The 15,465-nt window shown below is 45.8% G+C and overlaps 1 protein-coding gene across 1 annotated transcript in view; it reads right to left on the bottom strand.

Annotated features, from left to right (window-relative positions):
- The window catches only part of sphkap (SPHK1 interactor, AKAP domain containing), a gene marked incomplete at both ends in the record, with an annotated part of 40,767 nt that extends 25,576 nt beyond the window's left edge, over positions 1-15,191 (bottom strand). Inside the window, 2 exons of the mRNA XM_084460242.1 lie at positions 11,065-11,170; positions 15,157-15,191. Coding sequence (XP_084316368.1) covers positions 11,065-11,170; positions 15,157-15,191 — 141 coding nt within the window. The remainder of the gene's footprint in view (positions 1-11,064; positions 11,171-15,156) is intronic.
- Positions 15,192-15,465: the final 274 nt, after the last annotated feature.

Raw genomic sequence — 15,465 nt, forward strand, 5'->3', positions numbered from 1 at the left:
TGACTGCAAATGAGCCACTATCACCTACGAACTCACACCATCTGTTCAAACAAAGCACTGAAAAAGACAAGAGAATGCAGATCACTGTTTGTCAATTCAATTAATGTTCTGATATCACGAGTTATAAAATATTACAAAAAACACCATTGTTTTTCATTTTGTCTTTCGAATAAACACATATTTTTCTAGTCCTATATTCATCATTAAATTCATGATTTGTTAAAAAGTTGTTAAAAATTAATCACGTTAAAAATATTATTACTGTATAATATATCGTATATATATTGTGAATCCTATATGGTGTATCGTATCGTAAGCTGAGTGTATCGTTACACCCCTAATAGGTACAACATGACTGAAATCACTCCCCAGAGGAACACTCACAATATAGTTCATAACACACACACACACACAAATTTGAGTTAATCATTCACCTTCAGGTGAATTATGATGTTTAACCCCTGGTTGATGAGGTTGTGTGACCTCTCTGAGGGACCTTTGTTGGGTGTGAGTGGCCTTGAGGGGGATCAATATACTGTAGCTACGCTCAGCCTCCCATTCACCCCTCACAGCCACCGTGAGTTCCATCTGCTAATAAGAGTCCTTGTGGACCCCGAGAGAGGACACGCCAGTCATTAACCTGCTCCTCTTAATAACAGACATGTGCCTTGTGTCCGAGGGTTATTTACTATTGATTATTGACTTATAGCAGTGTGCAGGACTTTCTCACTGGTCGCTCATATCCTAATCCAAGACTCAAGAAAAAAATATATTGCTTAACTATTTTTTTTCTATTACTACATCAAAATATATCATTACACGTTTGCAATCACAATTGCAAAATTCTAAGCAAAGCAAAGTAGAGTGGATATTCCATAGGATCATGTCCACCGTTTGTTCCCAATGGGTCTTTCTGGAATGTTCTACTGCATGCTTCCCCTGGGCGAGACCATCTGTGTGGCCCTCGGCCACGTCTCATGTCCTGCGCTCTCTGGCATGGCTCCGGGCTCCGGGATCACATGGGCCTCCATTAGAAAGAACACCATGTGCTTCTCATGCCATCAGAGTCCAGCAAGGGCTTAAATGGAACGCCATATACGAAACAAACATCTTTTTTTGTCATGTGGTGAGACACACGCACATCACGTGGTGTAGGCGGCAAAACACACACACACACACACACACACACACACACACACACACACACACACACACACACACACACACACACACACACACACACACACAATGGCTGGAGCTTCTCCAAAGGGCAGCCGGGAGCAGACAGTAGGCAGTGTGTATGGGATGCTCCCGGGGGCCAACCAAATGCTCCTGTCCGTCTTCGCCAGGGACTGACAGCGTTAGCGATCTGTTCTTCTGCATGTTTTTCGTATTGGGCTCTTCACAGGGAGAACATGCTCCGCACCAAAAGGCCAGAAGACCTTCTTGCTGTGAGGCAACAGTACTATACAGTACAGTGCAGCATGCGGTTTTGGGGTTCAGTGTCTTTCTCAAGGACACTTCGGCACACTCCGGCAACTGGGCTCGAACCGGGGACCTTGCGATCCCCAGCCGGCCGCTCTACATACATTTATACAACAGCTAGTTCCGACCACGCATTGTGATTGGCTAAGACGCATTCCAAGCAGTGCCTTAAAACCTTAGTTAAGGCACTGGGTTAATCACCAAATGTATTCCTACTCCCTATCGCTCGTAGCGTACTCACATTGCCTAGCAATCGTAATCAAAGTTAATTCATCTAGCCGCGTTCATTAAGGATGTTTAGTTCTACTGTAAATCCAGCTGGGCTATAGTTGCTAAGCAACGGTATAGCAATAGGGAACTATTTTGTATCGCGGAGGTCTGGAACAACATATTTAAGCAAGACTGAACACTATAAACCCGTCTTTTTCCAAAATAAAATTAACAACAGTGCAGTGCTGTTGTATAAAAGCAATAAGACACTCGAAGTCGTGCTACGTGCTGCGACCGAACCACAGCCATGCCAATACACCACGGGAAAGCGCTCCCTCTCGTGTCTTATTGCTTAAATATATATACAGTATATATATATATATATATATATATATATATATATATATATATATACCATAAGACCTGTACAGAAAAGAAGTGTGTGAACAAATGCTGATACTGACATGACTCAGTGAGGTGAGACATCTTCTGGATTGACCTGAGATCCGGTCCTTTCATCCCCTGCTCTGATGCCAGCCATAGTAAGGAAGAGTGTGAAGGAACACAGGAACGAACCAATGTGTGCACGCACAAAATGTTTTCATTTAATCTTCAAAGTATCTATCTATCTATCTATCTATCTATCTATCTATCTATCTATCTATCTATCTATCTATCTATCTATCTATCTATCTATCTATCTATCTATCTATCTATCTATCTATCTATCTATCCATCCATCTCTATCTATCTATCTATCTATCTATCTATCTATCTATCTATCTATCTATCTATCTATCTATCTATCTATCTATCTATCTATCTATCTATCTATCTATCTATCTATCTATCTATCTATCTATCTATCTATCTATCTATCTATCTATCGTATTGTTAATGCAGCCAGATGTTTTGTCTCCTGCATACCACCTGTTTGTGCCCAAGTCTAATCTGTTTTAGCCCACTCCCATACTGTAGGTCTCTCTCCTGAAGCTCATATCTCCATCAGTAGTCAGTCTGGATAGTCTCCATAGAGATCCATTTGTGCCAGATTAGAAAATTATCTCGCCAATCAGCGTTAGTTCTGAAGAATTTGAAATACAAACGGCTGCGCTGGGCGGGTTTAGGTGTGATGACAGTGAGGAGTGGTTGAAGTTAGCGTGTGACAGACGGTGATAGACAGGTGGTTCATCCAATCACCTGCCAATGGAGAATTCCCAACGGAGATTTCCAGGATGGTTATGTGAAACAAACCATCTAGCGCATCAGGTTAGCATTCGCCAATGTTTTGGCCTTTGGAATTTGTTTGTAGCTAAGAACAGAATCTAGAGTGCTGAAGAGCAGTCGTAAGTAGGCAACCTAGGAGTGTAGGTACAGTAAACGGGCACATGCTTTCAATTAAGGAAACAACAGTATTATCATTAGGATCATCATCAACAGCATTATCATTAGGAAAAGACAGCTGCCAAAGAATAATCAGGGCATGCAAAAAATGTGAAGCGGCTCTGTATGTACAGCGCTTCGCTGGCTCTGGCATACACCCCGGTGCCAGGACCCGCCAGACGCCACCGCTGCCAACCATTCTGCGCTTTACCAACACATTCATAAATCTGACAGAGACTTAGTCTTAAGACTGCTCTTAGGAAGTTCAAATTCAAGAAGAAGAAGAAGAAGAATCTTGAATGGCCCAATGTCCATTTCCAAAATACACGCAATCTCAACTAAATATACATGTGAGTTTCCTTATAGACCACTTATAGACCATTCTAAATTAATATAATCTCTGAATTTACATAAATTAAAAAAACAACAAACAACTCATATTCCATATTCATGGCTTACATGTAGTGTATCAGTGTTACCATCACATCCTCTTCTTCATAAAAAACCCAGATCCAATTCTTCATTTAGTGTTTTTGGGAAGAAAGTATTCAATAAAAAAATCCACCCTTTCTCTTTTTTAAGAATCAGAATCAGAATTAATTTATTGCCATTGTACTTTACATACATAGGAATGTTTTTCGGCATCGTGGTGCTTACAACAAAACAACAATGGACAAGTGCAAGGACAGGACAGCACAGGACAGCACAGGACAGCACAGGACAGTGCATCACCGGACTCGTTAAGTGCAGTGATACCAACATAGTGCAAAAAATAGCAGTGCAATTGGACTACACAAGAGTCAGTGCAGTAGTCAATTTAGTGCAACAATTGCAGGGGAGAGAGTCAGAGAGGAGCCTTGTTGATAAGGCTGATGGCCGAGGGGACAAAGCTGTTCCTGTGTCGAACAGTTTTAGTGTGTTAATCAAGGTGTTTATCTCCTCCTCTAGATGGAGACTTCACCACTTCAATCCCCAGAAACCTCAGTGCACTCACCTCATGTTTACACACATTAAAATGTCTGGGAATGGGTGACTTCTGATCGTTATTCTCCATAGCACTCTTACTATGTTCACTAATTATCTGGTACTCTCCTGTATGAGGGTGGTAGAATACATCTAAATCATTGCATTGCAGCTCACACAGTTGCTACACCTGAAATCTCCATTGGGTGGGGCAGACAGGAAGTGTGCAGGGTGGTCTTCACCCACGTATGTTTTCACCAAACTATCCCTGAGGTTCTTAGACCTTTTGTGGGTGAATCTTATTATGTCTTCAAACGCATGAGCAACGTTTGGATCTGATCTCAGTACTGTATGTGCCAGTGTCTATTTATACCAGCTTTCAGATCTTTTGAAATGGGACTGGAAGTCAACACACATGCCATAAAGGGTTAACCCTTTTCTTTTGGCTTAGGGTTCAGCAGGTTTTGCTGTATGGTCCTTTTTGCTTTCTCAAAAAATTTGTCCAAGACCGTTTTATTATATCCTCTATCCATTAAGTGATACATATGCTCAGAAAATGTCATCTATAAATTTATACCATCCTTTTATATATGCTCAAAAATGTCATCTATAAATCTATACCATCCTTTTATTATGCTCAGCAAATGGATTGTTATTCCAAACAAAGTCCTATTAAAATGTCCCCATACTGTATATGAACAGGACACACCGTACTGGAGGACTGCTCATTGGTCAACCACATGGTTGGTCAACTGCCCTGACCCATCTCTGTGCATTGTGTTTAAGAGCAAGCTTGTTGGCAGTTGGACAGCGAAAGAGGTACAGGAGAGAATCGACAAGTATCAGCGGGAGCTGAAGTCCGGTCCCAGTAAGCACTCATTCGGCAACCAGTCCAGACAGGCCGTTGCTATGGTGAGTGACGACATACAGTCAGGGGCGGCGTGTGATCCGGTCCCATCCGTGTTGCAGACATGCAAACAGACCATGCAGCGTCCTCAAGGGAGTGGTGAGACTGCCTCATTGCAGAAGAGCATGGATAGAATGGCTGATGTGTTGGGTCAGATCCTGTGCACACTGCCCTAACGAGCTACTGCCACTCACAGCCAAGGTAGGCCTCATCCGCAGCAGAGAGGGAGGGCCACAGGGCTAAGGGAATGTGAAATATGTCATCAGCATGGCCACTCCACCATTTCACATTCTATGCACATTTGGAGGGGGGGCTCTAGTGTAAACTCCCTCGGTAGCACACCAGATTTACAGTCATTATATGAAGCGGTCAGTGAAGGGTTACCCAGTGATTCTCAAGTCATAGTTCAGAACACGCAGCGTGTATGTGGTAGTGATAGCTTGTTTTATACCCCAGTTGTTGTTAATGGGTATATCACAGTGAAGGCTATGCTGGACACAGGCTCTATGGCGTGTACTGTGAGTGAAAATGTAGAGAAAATGCTTGTTGCTGCTGGCTCGCTAGACTGTGATCTGCAACAAAGTACTGATGTAATTTTAGTCGGATGTGGGGGGAAGAGAGTCTATCCAAAGGGAGTGTGTGAGTTGAGCCTCGAAATATATGGATGTAATGTGGTGGTTCCCACTCTGGTTGTTCCGAGTCAAGAGGATGACCTTATTATCGGAACCAATGTACTTAAATACCTCACTCACAGATTCAAGGAGTCAGAGAGATACTGGGAGATGGTCTCGGAGCCAGGCAGCCCTGATGATGGAGGGCGTGACGAGTTTCTCGCCATGCTCGCTGGTGTCGATCGGTGGAAAGGTGAGGAAATTCCTGACGTCGTTGGGACTGTGAAGCTCAACCGAGCCATCACCCTGTTACCTGGCCATGAGCACCTGGTTTGGGGTAAGCTTCCTGAGAAGTCACGTGGACACCCTGGCTGTACGGTGTTGGTTGAACACACTACGTCTTGCTCCATCCCTCGTAATATCCTGGTTGGCCATGTCGTGACTCCGCTGTGGGGTGATGGATGGGTCCCTATGAAGATCATAAACCCCACTGACAGACCTGTAACATTACGTAGGAATGCCAAGCTAGCTGTTGTGTATCCATGTATAGCCCTGGAAGATGTGGTGCCAGCAGACAGTACATGTGTTAAGTCTAACCAGCAGCACATCTCTTCTGAACGGTCCACACAGCTGCCTGCAAAGAAGACTGACATCTGAGAGACTGAGACAACATGGACTGGGTGACTTGGACCTTGACTCGTGTGAGGTGCCTGACAAGTGAAAGGGGGAAATGTGCAGACTCACCTTGGAATACTCTAATGGTGTTTTCTCAAGAGACAAACTTGACTGCGGTGAGGCGAAGGGCTTCGTTCATAGGATTCATCTGGTGGATGAAAAGCAGTTCCGTCTGCCCTACAGACCCGTCCCGCCAGTTCACTTCCAGAAGCTGCGTGTTGTGTTGAGTGAAATGGAGGAAAAGGGCATCATTAGGAAGTCTACAAGTGAATTTGCATCACCACTTGTCCTGGTGTGGAAGAAAAATGGTGACCTGAGAATCTGTACTGATTTTCGCTGGCTGAACGCCCAAACGGTGAAAGACACTCATCCTCTCCCACACCAGGCTGACTGCCTCACTGCCCTGGGGGGTAATGCACTGTTCAGCACGATGGATCTCACCTCAGGATTTTACAACATCCCTCTCCACGAGGATAAGAAGTTCACTGCCTTCTCCTCACCTGTTGGTCTGCATGAATACAATCGCCTCCCCCAAGGTCTCAGCAACAGCCTGGCCAGTTTCATGCGCATGATGATGAGTATCTTCGGGGATCAGAACTTCCTGTCTATACTCTGCTACCTCGATGACTTGATGGTCTTTGCGCCAAATGAACAGGAGGCCCTGCGACGGCTGGAGATGGTGCTTGTGCGATTGCGTGCGCACAACCTCAAACTTGCACCGAAGAAGTGCCACCTCCTCCAACGCTCTGTCCACTTTCTTGGTCATGTCATAGACAGCAGCGGTGTGTCCACAGACCCAGCTAAAGTTGAGGCCATTGCTAACGTAACGAAAGCAGACCTAATGTTTCCTGAAGGCCGGGCTCCTAACCCCAGGAAGATTCAGTCATTCCTTGGCTTAGTGATGTGGTATCAACGTTTTATCCAAAATTGCTCCACGATGGCTAAGCCTCTGTTCCAGTTGACAACAGGGCCTAAAGAGAAGAAGAGGAGGAAAGGTCATGGGGACAGGCAGAGGCGTGAGAACAGGTACCAGAAGCTTACCGCAGCAGACTGGACCCCTGAGTGTGAAAGGTCCATGGAAAGCCTCAAGGATGCTCTGTTGGCTAATGTTGTCTTGGCCCATCTGGACTTCTCCAGACCCTTTGTCTTATCCACTGATGCATCTACTGATGGCTTCGGTGCTGTGCTTTCTCAGGTGGCTTCAGGAGAAGATAGAGCACGCCCTATAGCATTTGCCAGTAAGTCATTGAGCAAGGCTCAGAGCAACTATCCAGCGCATTGTCTTGAATTCCTGGCACTTAAGTGGGCAGTTTGTGAGAAGTTCAGCCATTGGCTAAAGGGACATGCCTTCACTGCATGGACTGATCACAACTCCCTCACCCACATCCTGACCAAACCGAAGCTGGATGCCTGTGAACAGCGCTGGGTGGCGCAGCTGGCAGCGTATGACTTCGACCTTAAGTATGTCCCTGGTCTGAAGAACATTGTCGCTGATGTGCTCAGCAGAGAGCCCTTTGCAGGTCGAAGCTAGGGGAGCGTCTCCTTCAAGAGCCATATAAGGGTCTGCTGTATGAATCAGTAAAACTGTCAGGTGTTGAGGTTCAAGATGCCTTCAGGTCGTCCAATGTTCGTCAGTGCGCTCAGAAGACCAGGAAAAGTGGGTGTGCTTCCACAACTCCACCCCACTTCAGCTCAGTGTCCAGTGCTGAAGTCTCTGCCATCTTTGACAGTCACGTCACCTGGGATGCTGCTGCTAGGGTCAGAGCCACAGCCTTGGTGAGCCATGTTCAGAGTGTCACTGACATAGGCCAAACTGCACTACCATCTATCCCAAAACAGGTCCTTGGGGCCAGACAGCAAGCTGATGTCGAGCTCGCCCATGTGCTCTCCTACGTCGAACGCCACCACCGACCTTCCAGACGGGAGAGATCTAGTGTGCCGCTCAATGCCCTGAAGCTATTGAAGCAGTGGGATAAGCTAGTGTTGGAGGATGAACTTATATATATCAAGTGTCAAAGGACCCAGTCGCTGGAAAGAAACGGCATCAGTTCGTTGTGCCCGAATGTCTGCGGGAGGACACCCTGCATGGATGTCATGACGATGCGGGTCACCAAGGCCAGGAGAGAACACTCAATCTCATCAAGCAGAGGTTCTACTGGAGTTCTATGGAACGTGATGTGAGGAACCATGTCAAGTGTTGTGGTAGATGCGTCATGAGTAAAACACCCGAGCCGGAGGGTTGAGCACCACTCGAGAGCGCCGCCCAGCTGGTCTGTATAGATTTCTGGACGGCTGAAGACTCCAAGAACAGGCCTGTTGATGTGCTGGTGATCACAAATCACTTCACCAAGCTTGCTCATGCTTTCCACTGTCCAGATCAGGCCGCTAAGCAAGTAGCCAGGAAGTTGTGGGACAGCTACTTTTGTGTCTACGGTTTCCCTGAGAGGATTCACTCTCATCAGGGTGTCAATTTTGAGAGTGAGTTGCTAGCAGCCCTGTTTCAGATCTCCTGCGTGAAGAAGTCACGCACCACAGCTTACCACCCCATGGGGAATGGTACAACTGAGCGTTTCGATCGAACTCTGGGGAGCATGATCAGAACACTCCCTCCGCAAGCGAAACAGGCATGGCCACAGATGCTGCACACCTTGACGTTCATGTATAATGGCATTCCACATGAAACGACTGGGTTTCCACCCTTCTATCTAATGTACTGGAGAGTACTGTAGAAAGCCTGATGAAAGACCTTAAGGAGGCCATGGCCTTTGCGGAGAAAAATGCCAGCAGTGAACAGAGACAGCAAGCTGAGATATATAACAGGAGAATCAAGGGTGCACCGATCAAGTCAGGTGACAGGGTTCTTCTGGCAGACAAGGGAGAGAGAGGACAGAGGAAGTGAGTGGACAGATGGGAAGACGTGTACACTGTCGTGGAGAGCAACCCAAAGACCCACACCTTCCAGATCCGTAATCCTGTCTCTGGTCAGACAAAAGTGGTCCATCGCAACCTGCTGCTGTGTGTGAACTTTCTACCGCCCCTGCCACAGGGTGACGCTGACAGTGTCTCCACAGACTTCAGTGCTGGTGGTTCGGATGGAAATGACGTCTCTGGTGTGCAGTCTCTGACCTCTGAGGGGGAGATAGACGGGTCAACTCGGACTCAGCACTGGGTTTCTCAGATCCCTGTGAGTCTTTTGGCAGTGGGTAGCAACCCGCCCACCCTTCCACATGAAGAGAGTCCTGACCATGAACAGGATGGGAGTGAAGTGGCTGAAGAGGATGCCAGTCAAACAGCCGCTGACAAGACCACGGTCTGTCCTTCGGATACCATCAGCATGGCTTGAAGTGGAACAGACTCTGATCCACACACTACACACAGAGCCTCACTTGAGCCTAGCCACGTTCACAACGGCTTTGGCACAGTAGTATCCAGAGCAGGCCGCGTGGTTAAACCTGTTAACAGGCTTATTCAAACTATGAGCAATCAGAAGCTTTTGAGCATGCAAACTCATACGTTAAGCACATGGGCTAGTTCATTGTTCAACATCAAAACAGCCAATTAGAAGTCAGACCCAGGGGTAGGGTCAGGTTTTCTTTTCTTTATTTTGGGTCTTGGGGCGGTCTAGGGGTCCTCTTTTAAGAGTGACTTTTGTGAATTGTATAGAATGTGTAAGCTGGCACATTTATGTCATCATTGAAGGGTTAGTGACAAGGCCTGCATTTTCCCTCATGAGTTCTTATTGAACGGCCTTGTGGCTTGACAGTACATTGTTGAGCAATGTTTGTTCAATTCCTGTGTGTGACCTGACTATTTTGGGTATGGTTCTTTCAAGTGTTCTATGTATTTTGCCGAATTCAGGAGGGGAGAGTATAACAGAGTTGTTATTGATAATTGAAGTTTGCCAAAATTAAGTTTTATTTTATCTAACAGACATACCATACATGTGACCATGTATTGGAGCGCCCCCGTGTGGTTGGGAGTGGGTGGTTGCTATATGTATATCTGCTGTTAAGCCGCCTGCTCGTCCCTTTTGACTGTGACAGCGGACGAGTGTGTTGAGTTGAGATCGTGCTCTGCCTTTTTGTAGATATCATCGAATAAGATTCTATTGAGAGTATCTAAGATTGTATGATTCGTCAAATGTTTGTTTTCTATTTGTTTTCTGACGGTTAATTTGCTTCTTGTGTGATGTATTTTACTATTTTACCGAGTGAGCTAATGTGTCTGTCTTGGAGCCGTTAGCTAGCTACAATCGGCTGGCTACTGCACGTCGCGTAGCTGGTGTTTTGACGGCGGGATCTTTTCCCCCTTTCTTTCTTTCATTTTGTTCTTAGTATGTAAAGGGCAGCACATCTGATCTGAGTGACAGCAACCATCCCATCTGTGTTGAAAACAGGTATGTTTGTGTGGAGAAATGTATGTGTATGAAGTTTGATATTGTTAAGCCTGCAGATACATTTAGATAAATTAGGAAAGATACGAAACTATACGATCACTTTGCATTTGTTCAAATTAGTTAAATCAGTAGTAAACTGTTCCTTTTGACTGTGACAACGGACGAGTGTGTATGTAAAGGGCAGCACATCTGAGTGACAGCAACCATCCCAGCTGTGTTAAAAACAGCAATAAAAGTGAGATGAGCGATTAACCTGGCGTCCTGACTGGTATGTGAGGCAGAGCGAGAAGTAAAGGGTTACATGTGTATGTCCGCGTGTGTGTGTGTGTGTGTGTGCATGTATACGTGTGTGTGTGCCTGCATTCGTGTGTGTGCCTGCGTGCGTGCGTGCCTACATGTGTGTGTGTGTGACTGCGTGTGTGTGCATAGTGTACCTTCTTGCAGGCGGTCAGGGAGGAGCCCAGGCTGCTGTCTGGGACCGGGCCGCTGGCTCCCTCTGCCTCGGTCAGCCCCTCCAACATGCCGGACAGCTGGAAGTTACTGCAAACAACGACAAGTTATAGCAGGTTAAATAAAGGATAAATAAAAGAGCCCAACGCATGGAACCAGCATGACAGTGGGATGTGTGCATGAAAGCTCAACTGCCACACAGATTTTAGTAATCCCTGCTTTGAAGAGAAAATCATCCCATTTTGCAGCTGTCTCTCCTCAGGGATATTAAATAGACTATCTAAGCATTCCTCTACAAAAACATTTTGCACCTACAATAGCCTAGTCTTCATTACATTCACACACACGTGGAGAGACAGTCAGAGGGACACAGTACACGTGTGGTTCTCTGTGTGCACCAAATGAAAAGCAATAGCCTCGGCTTTTCAAGTGAACACCATCAGTGGCGGTTCTATGGGGTGGCACGGGGTGGCAGAAGCCACCTCAGAAAAATACCTTGCCACCCCAGTTGCCACCCTAACTGTAGGCAACAAATCTATTAATAATATATTTTTTTATGTTGATTATAAATGTTGGTGATATTTCTCTGTAGTTCGTGTAAACGTTTTACTCATCAGTTTAGAATTAACTCCCCCCCCCCCTCCTAAATAAAGAAAAAAATGGTTGCACCCGTGACCTGCCCACCTGACTGACCTGCCGAAACCACAACAATACTAGGCTAACGTAACGTTACGTGGTGACTGGAGCCATCCTCACTACCAACAGGATATTTCCAGAGTGACAGTCAGTTAAGCAAGCTACTTTGTTTGTTGTTGCTCTATGTTTATTCAAATGTTCTGTCAAGTTTGACAATGTGGAATGTAAGTGCTCAACCACATGACTGGTGTAATTATTCTAAACTCTTTGGTGTACATACTGAGGCGGGGGGTATCTAGCTTCACATCAACGTTTTCTAGCTAGCACTAGTGAAATGAGACACCATTAAACTCACTAATAGTGCTAACCCACACTGATCACACACTGCGAGAGCAAAGAGTCACTCTGATATGGGCAAGCAAAACCAGCGGGTGGCCATGAACATGAGTGTATTTCTGAATATGTGATTCTCTATTCTCTATTATGGCTATCAGCGGGAACGGGAGGACATCAGAAGGCTGTCCTCCCAGAGCGCCATGTGATTTCAGCCCCGGCAAAACCTTTATTGAAAGGGAAACGGCGGTGCGCCCTGCGTGTCACGCCAAGGTTCCACCTACTGCGGCTGCACGGCGTTCCGAAGGCGTTCCGGTTTGGTTCCGTCCTCCAGGGGGTTCACGGCCCAGCGGGGGGAGTTTCAGGAGCCAGCATTTGTTTTGATTTGACCAGGAGGTGGGCGCCTAACGACCCATTTCTTTCACCGCTATATGATAGGATCTACTTATACTGTACATCCCAGATGTGGGATCCATCCGAAATAGACCTGGCGCCTGTATTTACGCTCCCCGCGCTTCTGAAACCTGCTTCAGCGTGTCCAGAGGACTCATCACAGTCAAGTCTAGAGCGGCGGCCGTCTGGAACGTGCCGCAGACAGATGGGATTTCAGCGTTACGCGAGCGTTGCACCAATGGCAGCTGAGAAGATACGGAGCGGGTTTATATATCAGTCTGCTGATTGGATAGCACCTCTGACACATCACCACCAAACGAGAGAAACCCTATACCTCAAAGCCCGTTGGACACCGTTTTGAGGAAACATGTCATTCAACTCGGAAACTGGAGCAAAATGGTGCACACCATTTTCAGATTGAACTCACCCCTGATTTCCCTGGAAGTGCTAAAGATACCCTGGAGTGTTTTCATGTACGCTAATATTGTCATGAGTAACTGGAGTTCTGCAGCTCACCATCTCATTCTGGTTTGTATAGACTCTCTGGAATAGATGTAACGTCTGCTCCAGTGTCGAGTTTGAAATTGACTGTCTCACCATTTATCTTGACATTCTCTCTCCATGGTTCTGACTTCTCTGTCCCTATTTCTCCCAGGAATGCTCGTCACTGTCTGTGTCATCTTCGTTTTCTATGACCTCACGTAGCCCTACTGCTTCACCTGAATGACAAACTACAGCAAAGTGCCTCTTTTTCTGACACTTATGACATTCTACATCTCTTGCTGGGCAATCCCTCCATGAGTGTTTATTCTTTCGACCGCACCAGCCGCACTCTTTCTCACCCTGCCTATCTGGCCTTTGTCCCTTCTTTGACTGTTGCCATGTATGTTTCTTTGCCATTTTCATATTTGTCCTTATGGCGTCCATGTTTGATATTATGTCCTCTGCTGCACTGCTGTGCAGTATTGTTTGCTGTTTCTTCAGTTTCACTCTGCCTGATGTTTTGTATGGCTTTTGCGAGTGTTAAGTCTGAGTCCATTTGTAGCCGTTCTGACAGCTTTTTGTCTTTTATCCCAACTACAATTCTGTCCCTTATGAGTTCGTCTTTCAGCACTCCAAAGCCACAATGTTCAGCAAGCTTGTGTACAGCTGTGATGTATGCTTCTGCACTCTCTCCGTCCTGTTGACGTCTTGAATTGAACTGTGCTCTTTCGAAAATTACATTGTGTTTTCCTACGTACTGTAGTGCTGCTCAAACGCTGCTTTGACAGCCACATATTTATTTTTGTCTGCATCAGTCAAAGGTAAAACGTCCAACACATCATCAGCAGCGTCTCCCATTGCATACAGGAGTGAATTCCCCTGGTATTCTTCTTCTTTTCCGTCCAGAGCCGTAGCAATACGAGACCTCTCGAATCGTCTGATCCATCTTAGCCAGTCTGCAGGACTGGAAAAGTCAAAGGAACACCAACGGACACCAATTACCCCCAATTACCCCCTCGGTGAGCTTTTTGTCTTTGAAATCGAGAGTTTAACATGTTTTTGAAAGATTTTTCAAGGTGCCCATACACATCCATTGTATGACCAAAACAGTGGTAGAGCAATCATCAGACTTTCTCAAAAGTGCTAGTTTTGTCAACGTTTTGATCTGAACCATTGTATATGATCATAAGTAACCTTAAAACAGGGCTAAACATTCATTTTCCCTTTACTACTCCTTTAATGTAGCCTACAACCGTGTTTACCCTGCCAGCACCGCCCGCGGTGAAAACGACCCTACAGTTCGTCATGGTGACTGATGACAGACCCGGCAAATGGTCCATACAGGTCACTGTTTTTGACGGCTGGCAATTCGACGGGATTGCTTGACGATCAGGAGAAAGACCGGGGTTATAGGCTACTCACCTCTTCAGAGCGCTTCATCACCAATCGTCGCCATATGGGTCAGTTGGCCAAACATATTTTTGAATTGATGAATTAGCCTACTGCGCTGAAAATCTTCCTATGTGGCTCACCATTAAATGTTAGAGAAGGCAACCCTATGTCTACAAATTCGTGACTGCCACATTCACGAATATAACTTTGGCTAGATCTTACAAATGTGACCCAAAGGTGCTCTACAGTCTACAAGTCTTCAGATCGAGGGGAAGATAAAACATTCACGGACAATGTTATTATAGGCTTCCTTAATAAATCGCTTTTGAAATACGGCTCGATATAAATAATGGACTAGTACAAATTGGTTATTTTAGTAAATATTTTGTGTGAAAATGACAGTTTATTTTATTTAATTTTTTTGGGTTGAAATGATGGAATATGGACTACCCGTTTTCAAATGTAATTTCTCATTATAAATGCCGTCTATAGGCTCTCACACAGTTTAATGTAGCCGATAGGCCTGTCTGTTCCAAGAAATGACAGCTGCAAGCGGAGGCACAGGACCTAGGCTACTCTGATAAAACTATAACAGCCAATTTAAAGACAGATTTCGAAACACTGTCGGCACGATGAAGGCAATTCCTCAGTCGACTGACATGATGGCTTTTTCACACAGCATGAATGAGATTAAAACGAAAAAGACAAATTTCTCCTTATTTAAATTTTGTGACATTTACAAAAAAAACAACAACGGGGGAACTGACATGCGCTGGCTGCTCCAAATTCACGAGTGACCTCGCCATAGCCGAAGAAACGCACAAGGTATACTCACATACCTCGGGGTTTTCAGAAGGCATTTAGCGCCGGCCATCCCATCAAATCGGAGCTGGTGGGATTATATTCTCTGTAGGAGACAGAGGCGGAGCGCTGCTACGCGGCGTGGCTGTCCCGCGGACCCTCTCCTCGCCAGATGCACATCCCCAACCGAGGACAGGAGAAATTCCAGCGCAGATGAGACGCGATGATGCCACGGCAGTCAGAAAGAGAGAGAGAGAGAGAGAGAGAGAGAGAGAGAGAGAGAGAGAGAGAGAGAGTCTGCCTACTAGGATGGTTAACCGCGCGCAGCGAGCAGCAAATGACAAGCT

Source organism: Borostomias antarcticus, assembly GCF_949987555.1.
Source record: "Borostomias antarcticus genome assembly, chromosome: 1".
Classification (NCBI taxonomy): domain Eukaryota; kingdom Metazoa; phylum Chordata; class Actinopteri; order Stomiiformes; family Stomiidae; genus Borostomias; species Borostomias antarcticus.